Below are 14,954 nucleotides of genomic sequence, written 5' to 3' on the forward strand. Positions count from 1 at the left end.
CTTCTTGCATATTTGTTTTGCACATAATATGTTTCCTATATTGCTTCAGCAAGTGGCTCCTTGGCTCCTGAATGCTTCGATTAATTCCGCCCTTGTGAGCTCGTTCACATTGCTGGTCCCAAGTCCGGGTAAAGGAGGAGGGTTGCCAAGGGTCAATCGAAAACAACCTCTCTACCCCATAAAGGTAGGGGTAAGGCTGCTAGCGTCTTATCCTCCCTAGACCCCACTTGTGGGATTACACGGGCTCCTGAATGCCTCAATTACAGAATGTACAATATGTTACTTCGTGGATCAACTTAATGCCTCTTGAGATTCTATCTCTACCTATTCTTGGCAACCAAATGTGTCTTGCTATAAAAGATGGTTCATCCACCATCGCGATTAAGTAGTTCTTATTTCATGTTCTAGGTTCTATAGAGTTGTCTTCTCCTTTACCATCGAGTTTTCGCTCTACAGATCAGATGAGACTGAGATTTTGATTTTGATTTCCATTGTATTGACAGGATTTTGTTAGCTTCTGGAGTTCCATTTCCAGATACTTTTTGTTAGCAGGAGATGTCTGGAGACTAATTTATATCTCTTCATTTCATTAATCTCAATGTGTAACATTATTTCTGATGTAGATATGTTAAAGAAGTAGCACTATTTGTTTTTTGGTGTCTTAAGAGGATTATAAACAAATACACCATTAATCCATTGTAAGCATGATGTTTTTTCTTGAATTAGTAATTCAATCTCTTCAGAGTTTGTGTACTTGAACCAATGCATTGAGCAACTTATAATCTAATCATAAAATTGCACGGTTTGTCTTTCAAATGAGTTGGTCTTTTTAACTTTTGTCTTATAGCAATCGAACTTATGCCTAGTAGGGCAAATGAGATGGTTAAAAGTGCAAACGACCTTAATGCAAGTGGTTATGATGTATGTGACCGCGAATCTATTTTTGCAAAACTTGTTTAAACGGGGTCAAAAGTTAAACTGTGGTACTGAAAGATCATATTTGTGTAAATCAAGGCGACGAATAGCCACTTTTAGGGTTGTTATTTAAAAGATAACCCATTCTTGCTCGGGGCTTATATTCACACAAGTCATTCATAAGAATAAGACGTTCAACTTTCTAAAACAGGAGTAGTCGAGAGAGCTCATTATATCAGTGCCGACCAGGACGAGTACTTCTGTTTCAAAGCCATTGATGAATTACAGGGCTGGAAGGATGATTGAACTTTGAAGAACTAGGTCTTTGCTATAGGGAAGAGTAAAGAAGAAGCACAACAGAAGAAGGCTGAGTAACTAAATTGTGTTGTAAATGTGGCTATATTTTAAATAGTACCATTAAAAGTGGTTACCTCATGTCAATTTAACTGTAAATCATGACATGTTATTGTAGCCAACACCATCAATGTTGGCATTCTAGTAAGTATATGTTCTGAATTCTTATCTCTTTATATGATCTTAAACAATTCTCGACAAGCTGATTTTGGAGCCAAGTTAGACCTAAAGAGCGTTCTCTTTACATGATAGTTAGCAACAAACGATTCTTATTTTGGAGTGAATAAGAGCGACGATAACTATGTCTCAATTCGAAATAAGTTAAAATCGGCAATATGAATTCTCATTGTTCAAGAGTCAACTTCATTATCGCCTAATGAGAGGAAATCAACAAAATTCGGCACCAACTTCACTATAACAACAATTACGCATCAATCTCAAGCAAGTCGAGGTCAGATATATCCATACTTACTATCCAAGAGGCACAACTTCATCAAAAATAAATATAAGACTATGCCTCAATCCCAAGCAAGTTGTATCAAGAGTCGCAACTTAAACTAAAAATAAATAAACACATTTAGGACAATTCTCAAAACATAATATAGTATTATTATATAAATAGTACTAAGAAGAGAACCAAATGGCCATTTGAGCAAATTATGACCATTTGCAATGTGAATACTAAGTAGACATGATCATCTTCCTCACACAACCTCCATAGTTGTACCAAGCCTATTATCAATGGCCTTACATGGAAGCAAATTTACAAATGGTAGGAAGGACGAAAAATAAACGGACAACCATAATGCGTGATAAACAACAACAATAATAATATATCCATAGCAATATCACAGGTGGGGTTTGGTGTATGCAAACCTTACCCCTACCTAGTGAAAGTAGAGAGACTGAGGGATGCAACACAAGGACTTCCGAGGGTCGGCCATCTTAGTATACTCTCGCCCAAACACACTTAACTTTCTCTTGAACTTGTACATTAAAAAGGAAGACAAACAATTTATTCCTTGGCTCCAACAAATATCTCCAGCAATGAAGAGTAGGTTCCATAGACTGAAAAAACAGCAGCCACTACAATAATTGCACCATCACAAGCCAAACTATGCCATCTTAGCTCATCTTTGAACACAATCAGATGAAACAAAGCAGGCAACACAAAGCCAAGAATTATGCACACACTACTCCCAACCAATGACAAGAAATCAGCAAAATTTGGCACAAACAACGCCACAATCGTCACTAACAAAACCATAATCCATCTTATCCAAACACAGTACCTCCCTTCACAAAACCTCCTTTCAACTACTTCGTAAACTGGATTCATCATCAGAGGGAAAGTAAAGAACAAGTTTATGCAAAGACCAATTTGAACTAGGCTGCTAAGCAATCCTTGTCCAAGATTCGTCGTAATTATATCCTTTGTATCTTCACCAAAAGCGAAATATCCCAATACACCAAAAGCACCATACATTAGAGATATCAAAGCCATTGAAAAGCCCAAGATTTTCCCAAATTTTGCCTTATCTTTTGTCTCAGCTTCCAAAGGCAATACCATTCCAACACCTTCAAAAGCATAAACAGCTACACCAAGACCATAGAAAAACACACTAAATCCACCAAAAGCTTCAAGAACATGACTACTCTTTACATAAATCATCACATCTTTAACCATCACAACCCCCATAGCTCCTAATTCAACAACATCAGCAAAAATACTCAAAGGGGCTAAAAGGGTAAGAGTAGGAATTGAATTCAATCCCAACTGGAAAGGGAAACAGCTCCAAATATACACAGCTTTAGGTGGAAACCCAAAGATTTTAGGATTTGGATTAGTTTTAGAGTAATTAAAACAATATGCTAAAGTATTTGCTATGAAAATTATGTAACTAATACAAAAACCAGCTTGTGACAGAACAATCATAGCATCAACAGCAAACCTACCAAAAGGTCCACAAACAGCAAACCCCAAATCACCAAAAGATGAAATTTGTGAAATCTTGAGATGGGATTCAATTTTTCTTCTAGAATAAACAAGAAGCATCATACAATGGTAAGTTAAAAATGCAACTGTAAATAACATAAGAGCACCCATTACCCATCCTGTTCTCTTGAATGTATATGGAAGACCAAGAACCCCTGCTCCAACTATGGCTATGAATACATTAGCAAATGTCTTTGAAGGTGAAGAAAGATGTTGATGATTCTTGGATAATAATGGTGTATCTTCTCTTGGGATTTGTAAAACATGAGAGGATGAACTTGCTTTATCTTTTTCAAACCCCATATGGATACTATGATCAAAAATCAAGAATCACAATTTTACGGGCAAAAATTAGATAAAAATCAAATCTTTTATTCAAGATTTTTTCAAATTTGGAATTGGTTGTAGGGTTTTGAAAAAAAATTGGATTATTTTTTTTGAAAATTCAGGAGATTAGAGAGAATATGAAGGTTTCAAGAAGTTTTTTTCTTAGGAAAATTTGGGGTAGTTGGTGAGCTGTAGGTTATCTTATCAAAATAGGAAAATAAAAATTGAAGGGAACTTTTCAAAAACGACAAAAACTTGAAAGGGGACGATAAGGTATCGATTGATACATGAGAGAAAAATAATAGTTTTCGAAAAATATTTTGGGATTAATTTTACCTTTATTTTGAAAAATGCGTTTAATCATGAAAGGTAGGAATTCAACTTGAAGTAGAATTCTAAAATTTTCAAAAATTTGAAAAATAACAAACTTATATTTTCATTTTTTTCATTTCAAATTACTTTAAAAAAGTCGAAAACGAATTTAATTTGTACTCATGATCATATATAATTTCAGTTTTTAAATATTATTTTTTATTTAGAAAAACAAAAAAAAAAAAATTTAAAAAATTTCACAATGAAACATGAAACATGATTAAACGTCCACTAAAATAAATTCGAAAGATATCCAAAACATAAAATATCTTTATTTATTTTATGTCGCTTTTCAAATGACCCATAAGATGTTTTGTTATTTTAGATTTCTTTGTATTAGAGATAAAAAGTTCGAACACGTCTCTTTTTTTTTTTTTTTTTTTTAGATGTTTGTTTGAATAAAGAAATATTCAAGAAAATATCGATGGTAGACGTATCTTATTTTAATTAAAAAAAAAAAATGTTTGCAAAAAGAAGTTTTTTTAAAAAAATTGCTCTTTTTGTTTTGTGGCTGATAAGGAAGGAAGATATAATAATGTTTTTGATATCTAAAATTATCAATAAGTTATCCATTTGCAAATAATCGTCTACCAACTAATTTTTTTTAATTTAAGATTCAAATTTAGCAATAGAAAAATATTCTATTAAAAAGGGTCTCATCCTTTAATGTATTTATGTATATTCATATATCACATTAAATCATAAGACACTTGTTAACTTTTAGTGAAATTAAAAATGCGATAGGTATTCTACCTAACAATACCTAATGGATCTCATTTTGTCCATGTATTAAATACCATATATAGTATTAAATAAACATGACGTGTTTTGTGGTATATACCGTATTGATATCACTATGATTGATAATATCGCTTAATTGATACTAAATTAGTATATATATATATATATATATATATATATATATAGTGTTAAATAAACATGACGTGTTTTGTGGTATATACTGTATTGATATCACTACGACTGATAATATCGCTTAATTGATACTAAATTAGTATATATATATTGTATTGATATCATTAATGTTTTTTGTTCAAAAATTACTCATTAGTCAATGATACTATAAAAATGCCATGCATCGTATAAAACGGGGCGGATGAAATGGAGACATATATTTAGTGTTTTGTATGACAAGAATATTTCACCAAACTGACTTAAAGATAAGTTCTACAAAGTAGTGGTTAGAGCAATCATACTCTATGCGTCAAAGTGTTGACCAGTCAATAATTTTCATACTCAAGAGATGATAGTAGCAAATTAAAGATGAGAATGTTGAGATAGATTTATAGACATATAAGATTAGGAATAAAGATATTCGACATAAGGTAGGAGTCACCTCCATATAGGTTAAGATGCGAGAAGTGGGACATAGATGATTTGGATAAATTAAAAGAAGATATGCAAATGATTCGGGTTTATAGAGAAAACTTGATCCATTTTTCCTAGTTTTGAAACAATCATTCACAAGAAGGGTATTTTTGAGCCAGTTTGATAGTTGAAGGCCATTTTGAGTCAAAAATACAATAATAAAGATATTTTCAAGCCAAAAACATGACAAACAATATATTTGGCAAAAAAGAAAGAAGGAAAAAATGTATTAAGTGAAAATTAATTCATAATTCTCGAATAAATAACTTAACATTCAATCAAGTATCATCATTTAGCTTTCTTGTATTATAAGTGTCATCAAATAATTCATTATCAATTCTTAAAAATATATACATCAAATATCTAATTTTATGTGAAAATCACGAATTCACATGCCTCATTTGCCTTTTCATTCGTTTATGACCAAGAGTCTTATAACAAATAGTCTTTTTATCTTCTCAAAATAAAAATAAGTATAGTCTACTCTTTTCAAACTCCACTTAATAAATTTATTGTAGTTGTAAGTCAATTTCTTTAACATTAAAAAAATAAGCGTGAACCAAAATTATTAGCCAAAAAAAAAAAAGTGAACCAAATTTGTAACTTGTGGTATAAAGTTTGCCCTGCTTTATCATTTATTGACTATTTTTATGGTAAGTGAAAGTATCATCAAATGAGAGACTGAAACCTGTCAAACATGACTCCACTAGAACTTCAACCAAATCTTTTGTAGGTTCAAACAAAATTATTAGCCACATAAAATATAAAAATAATATACTCCGTATAATTTTATAAATAAAATTTGAAAAGATAAAATATCTTTATTAGAGTAAAAAGATTATTGTCAATGAACCATCCCCTCAAAAGAAATATATACAACAATAAGGGATTGTTAGATAAAATGTATTAGAGAATACATGTATTAGTCATGAAATTATTTAATTCTTTTTTATAGAACTTTTAATCTATGTATAATTAATGTATATATTAGATTCAGTATTATACGACTAATACATAATAAATTATGGTGTTAACAGTACATAGGTTGTTAACACATAAATAAGCATGAGCTATTAACACATGAGTATACCAAATCAATCCATACATAGAAAATAGTATCAACATAACTAATCTCAATATTACAAATATAATTTATTTAATACTATTTTTATACGCTCTATCGAATGAGCCGACAAAAAGGTTACAAAATAAAAGTAGGCAAATCTTGTCCGCTGAATTGACTATGAATCCATGATTTCTAACATGTGAAAATAGAACATGATCAATAATTTGTGCAGGTCTTTTTCTTTACATAACAGATGGACAAATCAAAATATGCAACGTATAATGGCTATAGAAGCCAATAAATGATAATTTATAATCAATTATGTCAAGGCTCCACTTTAGAAAAAATATTATTTTATTATATTATCACCTTATTTTTCTTCTCATTTTATCTTTGTTTATTCTCGAATAATCATATAATCCTATTTCATTCTCGCTTACCCATTTCTAATAACTTTACTCTGTACCTTACTTTTTTAAAAAGTTTGTCATCAAATTGCTATGTGAGACATTATATAAAGATAGATTATGATATAGTCTGTCTAATTATTGTATTTATCAAGATGATACAGTACAATAAAATACGACCATCCAAACAAAGTGTTAGGTATGAGTTGGGCTTTCTGTTGTGTTGTTTAAGCCCAGGCCTGTTATGTTCATGGAGTGGGTTCTTACACTAATGGGACTTAGCAATTTGGACCACTTGTTAATATTTAGTCACTATATAAAAGGGAAAAGTATATAAATTGGACTCGTAAGACAAAGTATTTCCTTAAATTAGATTCAATTCAATATATTTATTTTGATTGGACACACACACACTTCTCAAATTATTTATCCGAGTGTCCCCTTGTTCAATTCACTGAACCACTGTTTCTTCATCCTTGAAACTATCGGAGTATATATACACTCTAATGGTATCTATATACTCTGATGGTATCAAACAGTAATTGAACAGTCTTTTTTACTGAAACACTGTCTCTTCCTCCTTGATGTCATCAAATTATGTATATACTTTTAAGGAAAAATTACAGAAATCCCACTTTTTAGTTTACTTATTACCATTATCCCCTATAAGTTTTACAAATCTCCAAAATCCCTCATTTTCGCGTATCATATTAGTGTATCAACGCTTATATTATTGTATCTCGCGCATCAGAGTAATGTATCAGCGCTTATATTATTGTATCTCGCGTATCAGATTAATGTATCAGAGTTATATAAGTGCTGATACATACGCGAGATTCAATAATATAAGCGTTGATACATTAATCTGATGCGCGAGATACAATAATATATGCGCTGATACACTAATCTGATGCGCGAAAATGAGGGATTTCTGTAATTATAAACTTTTAAGGGATAAAGTGTAATTTTGCCTTAAAAGTATGTGATTTCTGTAATTTGCCCTACTTTTAATGGTATCAAGGGATAAATGACTAGACTGAAGCACTGCTTCTACCTTCTTTGATACCATTAGTATATATGTACTTCATGTTGTGCTATAATTTTGGAACTTAAAACTTCTAACTAAAATTGAAAAATACTTGAGCTAAAACTAATATCGAAAAAATTAAAATTGGGAAAATAAAAAAATATATAAATAATAATAATTGCACACTAGTATTCAGTATCCACATGTCTTATCTCGTTTAATACATTAACCACATGTCTAACCCGTTTGGTGCGATGCATCGACTATTGATTAATAATATCATACAATATTTGTTAGAACAAAAGCCACATGAATATAGTGGACCAAATTGTAAGTGCAAATGCTGCAGCCAAATAAGTCCACAGAAAAAGGACTGAACACTCTTCTTGTGCCACATCAAATAATTGTGTCATTGTTCCTGCAATTATTTTAATCATAATTATAATCAATCACTTCACCATTCTCAATCATTATGTAGAAAATAAGACTGATAACCTATAATAACATGTTCAATTATATATTCAAAATTTGAAATTCATAAATTCTAATAAGCAATAGCGGAATAAATAATCGTATGTGTCATTGTTCCTACAACCATTTTAATCATAATTATAACCAATTCACCATTTTCAACCTACGGTAACATGTTAAATTATATGAAACTAAAAATTGATTCAGAATATAAGATTTATAATTTCTAACGATCGATGGTGATATAAATAATTGTGTCATTATTGTTCTTACAAGTCCAGAGAAGAAGCTAGGATTAGGAGTTTGGGAGGGGGTGGGGGTGATAGGGGTTCAAACCCACAACATTAGTGTGGAAAGCATTTCCACGGCTTCCTCCTTACCACGGAATCGTCAATCAATTTTATTAAGGGGTTGACAAGTTAATATACATGTATATATTTATTTAATTTCTAGTACAAATATAGAGTCTAGAAAAAGCTACTGGATTCGACTGAACTCACGAACCCTCAGCTAACTCCGCCCTACTTACAACAATATATTATACATGGTTGAGGTAAAATTACTAAAGTTTGTTAAACTTGTATTGCATGTATATTGTACATCAGCCTCTAATGAATAAGGAATAAATTTATTTATATTGTCAGTGTATATAAGTTGAAACGTACCGATATTCATGGCAGGTGGCAATGTATATTGAATCATGAGCACAAATTTGTAAAGCGGATCTGCTGCAAGGAATCCAAATTTGGAAGCAGCTTTAAGAACAAGAATTCCTAAGAGAGGACTAATAATATATCTCACACACACCACTGCTATAATGATCATTGGTTTCAGTTTTGCCTTCTTCAATCCTGTCAAGTTAATTGGCAGAAAATAATAATTATTAGGTTACGTAGGATGCAAATTGTCACATCAAATTTTATATCAAATGTATATGTAGAGCCGTCAAAATGGGCTTAGCTTATGGGGCCGGTCCAGTCCTACCCGTTATTGGGGTAGGATTGGGATAGGATTTTTCAAGCTCATTTAAAACTAGGGCTTATAAGCCCGGTCCATATAAGTTCTTGGCCCTTGAGGCTTGATTGGGACTGGGCTAGGTCGGCCCATGGGCCAAAACTTTTTATTTAAGAATAATTTACATAATCATCTCACTATTATATAATCTAATTATTTGAATACACGCTATGTTGTATTATTATGAATCTTCGTACCCAGATACATGTATCTCGGAATATATGGACTCAAAATTAGGTTAATTTGTTCTAGATACACACTATCCAAGTAGATTCGCATGTATTTAGGATACATATACAAATCTTACGCTCTCGCCTCCCTCCCATCTTGCTTGTCACTCTCTTATCTCACTCGCGTATCTGGTATGCGAGATACATGCTAATTACACTAAATTTTTGCTAGTGTTATTGAAACAACACCATTGTTTGCCATATTTGATTTGAAAATCTTCTCATTTTATTGATGTTATAGAATTAAAAGTTTGAAAAGAAAAAAAAAAAAAAAAAAAGAGAAAAAAAAAAGGGGCTAGCCCGCCCCAATCCTCGACCCTTCTAGGATTGGGTTGGATTGAGTATTTTTAGGCCGAAGGGCCGGCCCGCCCTAGCCCTTCAAATTCCTTGACCCGCGAGGCTTGGGCCGGGTGGGGCTGCGCCGACCCTTTTTGACAGCTCTATGTATATGTTTATTTGTTTAATTTTACACAAGTTTAAGTGTCTATTTGTACACATTCAAAGTTAAAGGTCATAAATGTCAATTGAAACCAAGTTAAAGGGCACATTTATGTATTATGCCTTTACGATAGGTAAAATATCATGCGTATGTCCTTTAATTTAGCCTAAGCTGACATCTACATGTCCTCCAACTCTTGATGTACATAACTAAACATTTAAACTTGTATAAAGTTAAACAAATAGATACACGTATCCTGCGTGACATAATACACGTCGGACGTCATGTAGGATGTCGCATATAGGACGTGAATTGTCACGTAGGATATACGTGTATCTACTTGTTCAACTTTATACAAAGTGTCTATTTAAGTATACTCAAAATTGAAAGACATAAATATCAAATGATATCAAGTTAAAAGACACATTTATATATTTTTTCTTTTAATTACCTTGGGTTAGGTTACCCCCTAGTATAAGAGTGATACATGGAATTGTTCCATCCCTGCATTGAGAGGAAGGTAAAATGACTATTAATTTGGAGCAATCACATTATTGCCAATTTTTTTTTTGATTTTATCAATTTAAATAAAAGGATGGAGATATTATATAAATATATTATAATACATACCCAAGTAATTTGACAGTCTCTTGAATAACTCTAAGGGGAGCATTGCTACCAATAATAAGGTTTTTCAACCATGTTATTGAACCAAATATAAGTCCTAAAATCTGAATTTATCAATCAAGGTCATAAATTAAAAAGGGTAAATTTCTTTGTTAAAAAAATAAAATAAAAAAATGAAGTGATAATATTTTGTTTTTTTAAAAAAACAAAACTTACTGCTGCAATTGTTGGAGGTGCTAATAGTTCCTCCACAATTTTGTTCAAAGTCCTTGCTATTTTGCTCCATGATGATACTTCACATACTTTGATCTATAAAGTTAAAAATATGATAGGATAAATCAGAAAATTGTGAATTTATTTACTAACGATTTTTCAAACGAAAATGAAATATGCAATGACGAAATTGGCTTGCTATATCTAATAATGCTTATTTATCCGCTCATCTCCTACTTTTTTCTTTCCAGTATTTTGATTATGATTATTTTTTAGTATTATATTTTACGTATCACAGTAATTAGGAATTGAAAATTTGTATCTTTAGACCAAAGAAGAGCTTAGCTGTTGGAATAATGATATTCAATGCTATTTTGAGTCCTTGTTATTAGTAATAATAGTGAATTAAGAAAAGGTACGAAAAGAAAGGGATTCGATTTGAACTTTACTCGCTATAATTTTTTTTGCTACTGCATAAAGTGACAAGCTATTTTTTACTAACGCTAAAGTTACTGAACTTTACCTGATATGAATTATGATAATAATGATATAAAATTATCCTGTGAAACAAACAAAATTTAAATTAATTGTTATAGTGAGTAAAGTTCAATTACTTCACTGTGTCCGAAAAATACTACTGTATTTTATTCCCCAAAAGCATCTCATACGTATTTAGAAATTAAAAAAAAAAAACACTATACTTCTCATTGTACTCCATAATTTACGGTCGCACAAACGTTTACAACTTATTTTAAAAGTTTTTTTTAAACTCTGTGTTGCCTAATCAAACATCACAACATAAATTGAAACGATGAAAGTAATAGGTGAAGTTTAATAATGGGTGAAACTCAATTATTTTTGATAAAATAAAAATGGTTTTTCAGTTTATAAATTGTTGTTATATTGTAAATATATAAAGTTGGATGATATTATGTGAAATTAGCATAACCATGCATCACTATTAGTTGTAGAGTGATGGAATTGGATCCTTCTATCTTTAATTAAAGGTCTCAAATTTCGATTCACAAATGAGTCATGCAATGTGTGAATTTGAATTTAATCAGATCGACTCTAATATTGACACTAGATACCGAGCGAAAAAGTAAAAATATAAACACTAACTTACCATTTGATTTTCAGTATCATCATGTTGAAGAAGGTGAGATTTCTCATTTGCATCTACCAAATCCATATTTGGTTTCTTCAATGCATTTTCTGCTTTTATTGCTTTAAATTTCACAGAGGAACTTCTTATTAAGTGGTATGTGTATGTCCATATGTAGAAACCACCTACCTGTTAATTAAATCAACAAAATTACTACTAGTAAATCACAAAATTAAAATAATTTAACCCTAGCAAGTATAACACTAAAAGTTATAAAATGGTGATATATATCATGGCTAGTTAGATCGGTTCGAGCCGAGGGTCCTTTGAAAACAACATTTTTATATTTATAAGGTCCCAACTTCTGCATACACTCTATCTTTTGAGTGTACACAAAATAAATTTCGCTTCAATATAGTAATCCGTAAGTTACATAGAAGAAATAAATTGCTCTATACAAATTCCTGCGATGAACTCGATCGACCGTGAAAAAAGTTAATTAATTAAGCTTTATTATAAGAACTTACTGCCATAGAGAAAGAGACATAAGAAAGACCAACAGAAGCACAAATTCCATGATCACCAAATGGGCTGCCATCCTCTTTGCAAATTGCTGGAATTACTAGCAATAGAAGGTTTCCCAAATTACCTGTTTTAACATAATTAGAGGTGACATCTTTCAGAATACGAGGGTCAAAATAACTACTAATATTTTGCGTGAATTTAAATTTTGAACATGAAATCTTTGAGATCTTTTAATAAAATTTATAAATTTCAAAAATTCTACTTTTTCTGTTTTAATTTGTGTGACCTGATTCGGAGTATATACGAGGATGTCACACTAACTAATTTTCAGTGTGAATTCAAACATAAATATATTCTTCAATCTTTTTGCAATAGAATTTGCATATTTAAAAATTAATTACATAAAGAATAATGTAAATTCAATAGCTATAACAATTCAAAAAAGAGAGAGTATTTATGAAAATTGTGATCAAAGAAAGCATCATTTGACTCTCCAAATAGTAACTAGCTAAGACACATAAAGTGGAACAAAGAAATTACTATAAATTAGTATATATAACTAATAATTCAAAATATAAAAATGTACTAAAAAGTGAACATAATCATCAAAGAAAAAACTACTTGTTCATTTAAATAATCGTAATAGTGTCACGTAAAGTGGAACGGAAGATTATATATATATAAATTATGTGTACCTGTTGAGCATGTAGCAATAATAAGTCCCTCTAAATGTACCTCTGGCTTAAGTATTTTTACAACTAGCCATCCAAGAATTCCTCCAACTAAAAAAGTTAGCCCTATATTAATGGGCATAAACCACCTGATACATCATAATCAACAAGTTTAGATTCAGCTCAGGTCAACTATATAAATTTTCACTGTTTATATTGTATAAATTTGGACTTATTTATATAAATTTATGCTACTTATGACGTTTCATTTAAATACATCTCAATCCAATATTATTGAGAACAAATATTACTCTAACACTAATTTTTTTTAATATTTTCTACCGACATTTCTCATATATAAACGCATAATAATATAGTGAGTGCTTGTTTGGTTGGGGAACAAGTTATTTCGAGATTAGTTATTTCAAAATTATTATCTTACATTTAATTTGGGATAAAAATAACACTACGATCCTGAGATAACTAATCTCGCAATTTTATCACAATCAAATATATGATAAAATCATTCAAAAATTAATTTCAAAATAATTATCACTTATCCCTCATACCAAACAAGCTCTGAGTGTTGATATTTCCTCCGTTTCAATATTATGTGTCAAAGTTTGATCAAACTCAGTTTTAAAAAAAAGAAGATGATTTTTGAATCCTATAATTTTAAATGAAAATATATATAATATATCAGAATATTTTTAAATCTCGTGATCATAAATATAACATGCATGATATTTAAGTTAACGAGTTAAAACATAAATAAAAAAAAATATCATTATTTTTTGGGAAAAGGGTCTGAAAAATACTTCAACTTTGGTCGAAATTGTTGTTACGATATCAAACTTTATGGATGACCTTTTACCCCCTGCACTATTTAATAGTGTATTTTAAAGGTATATATGTACCCATGTGGACACATTATTATTTATAATAAAGCAATATTTATGATGTCCGCGTGGGAACATATATACCTTTAAAATACACTATTAAATAGTACAGTGGGGTAAGAGGTCCTTTCCAAAATTCAATATTGTTACAACAATTTCGATCAAAATTCGTATATATTTCAGACGACCTTTTTCCTTTATTTTTTTAAAATCAACTATGTTATATAAATTGAAACACGATTAGAAGTATTTGATAGTACCATGAGATGATGTCGTCCAAGGTGACAGTCTTAGTCAAACTTGCAAACGTTATGCAGGGTGTAAATACCACGAACACAATCTACATATACAGAGATTATTAAAAAAATTAATTAGCTAAAAACTTTTTAGCGACAGATTAATTAGTTACTAATAAATTTCATAACTAATTATATAGTTTCTTGGTGCATGAACTATTTTACAAGTAATATTAACATATTTATATATTATACTTGGAAAAATAATGAAAAAAATTATCTTACTTTGTTAAGGGACTTTCGAGTATCAGAGTGAAGAATATTGAAATAATTAGTTGCCATTAAAGCACCTAAAACACTTATAAGAAGCATTTGTAATATTGGCATAGATGCCACCTCAAATAATGTCCAAAACCCCATCTTTCTTCTTCTTTTCTTCTTAATTTGTTAGAAAATTCTAACAATATAATTATCGTTATCGAAAGATAAAATGCGATATCCTGAAAAAAAATCAAAAAAAATCATTAAAACCAAGAAAAAGAAAATTAATAGAATGGACAAAACCCTAAACTAAGGCTATACAAAAGAATAAGTGTGAATTTAGAATTTAGAATAAATAAATTCAGAATAATTAAGTGTAATTTTATTGAAAGGGACAAAAATAATGTAGCACT

General features: G+C 30.5%; 2 protein-coding genes across 3 annotated transcripts; both read right to left on the minus strand.

The window, feature by feature from the left end:
* Positions 1 to 1,855: 1,855 nt before the first annotated feature.
* On the minus strand, positions 1,856 to 3,610 carry LOC125830152 (amino acid transporter AVT3B). The gene has a single exon (XM_049509351.1). It carries the CDS (start codon positions 3,566 to 3,568, stop codon positions 2,285 to 2,287), a length of 1,284 nt encoding a protein of 427 aa, XP_049365308.1. The 5' UTR covers positions 3,569 to 3,610; the 3' UTR covers positions 1,856 to 2,284.
* A 4,522-nt stretch (positions 3,611 to 8,132) lies between these two features.
* LOC125830158 (protein PIN-LIKES 7-like) lies at positions 8,133 to 14,712 on the minus strand. 2 transcript variants are annotated; one of them, XM_049509357.1, is made up of 10 exons: positions 14,566 to 14,712; positions 14,305 to 14,384; positions 13,170 to 13,294; positions 12,477 to 12,598; positions 11,971 to 12,138; positions 10,848 to 10,940; positions 10,635 to 10,735; positions 10,456 to 10,508; positions 8,987 to 9,172; positions 8,133 to 8,268 (listed from the first exon to the last, which is right to left on the minus strand). In XM_049509357.1, the coding sequence occupies exons 1-10, from the start codon at positions 14,698 to 14,700 to the stop codon at positions 8,144 to 8,146; spliced, it is 1,188 nt and encodes a 395-aa protein (XP_049365314.1). In that variant the 5' UTR covers positions 14,701 to 14,712; the 3' UTR covers positions 8,133 to 8,143. The 2 variants fall into 2 exon arrangements, with proteins under 2 accessions (XP_049365314.1, XP_049365315.1); XM_049509358.1 differs by lacking the exon at positions 14,305 to 14,384 and having other exon boundaries at positions 14,566 to 14,674.
* Between the last annotated feature and the right edge of the window lie 242 nt (positions 14,713 to 14,954).

This window comes from Solanum verrucosum, unplaced genomic scaffold, assembly GCF_900185275.1.
Source record: "Solanum verrucosum unplaced genomic scaffold, falcon-dt-bn FXZP01000072.1, whole genome shotgun sequence".
In the NCBI taxonomy this organism is placed as follows: Eukaryota; Viridiplantae; Streptophyta; class Magnoliopsida; order Solanales; family Solanaceae; genus Solanum; species Solanum verrucosum.

Bases quoted from the DNA above. Each gene is read 5' to 3' on its own strand.
- LOC125830152 (XM_049509351.1), bottom strand. From the start codon at position 3,568: ATGGGGTTTGAAAAAGATAAAGCAAGTTCATCCTCTCATGTTTTACAA.
- LOC125830158 (XM_049509357.1), bottom strand. From the start codon at position 14,700: ATGGGGTTTTGGACATTATTTGAGGTGGCATCTATGCCAATATTACAA. The intron at 10,941-11,970 runs GTAAGTTAGTGT...TTAACTTTATAG, and splicing joins ATGATACTGAAAATCAAATG to ATCAAAGTATGTGAAGTATC. The intron at 10,736-10,847 runs GTAAGTTTTGTT...TGATAAATTCAG, and splicing joins CACCTCCAACAATTGCAGCA to ATTTTAGGACTTATATTTGG.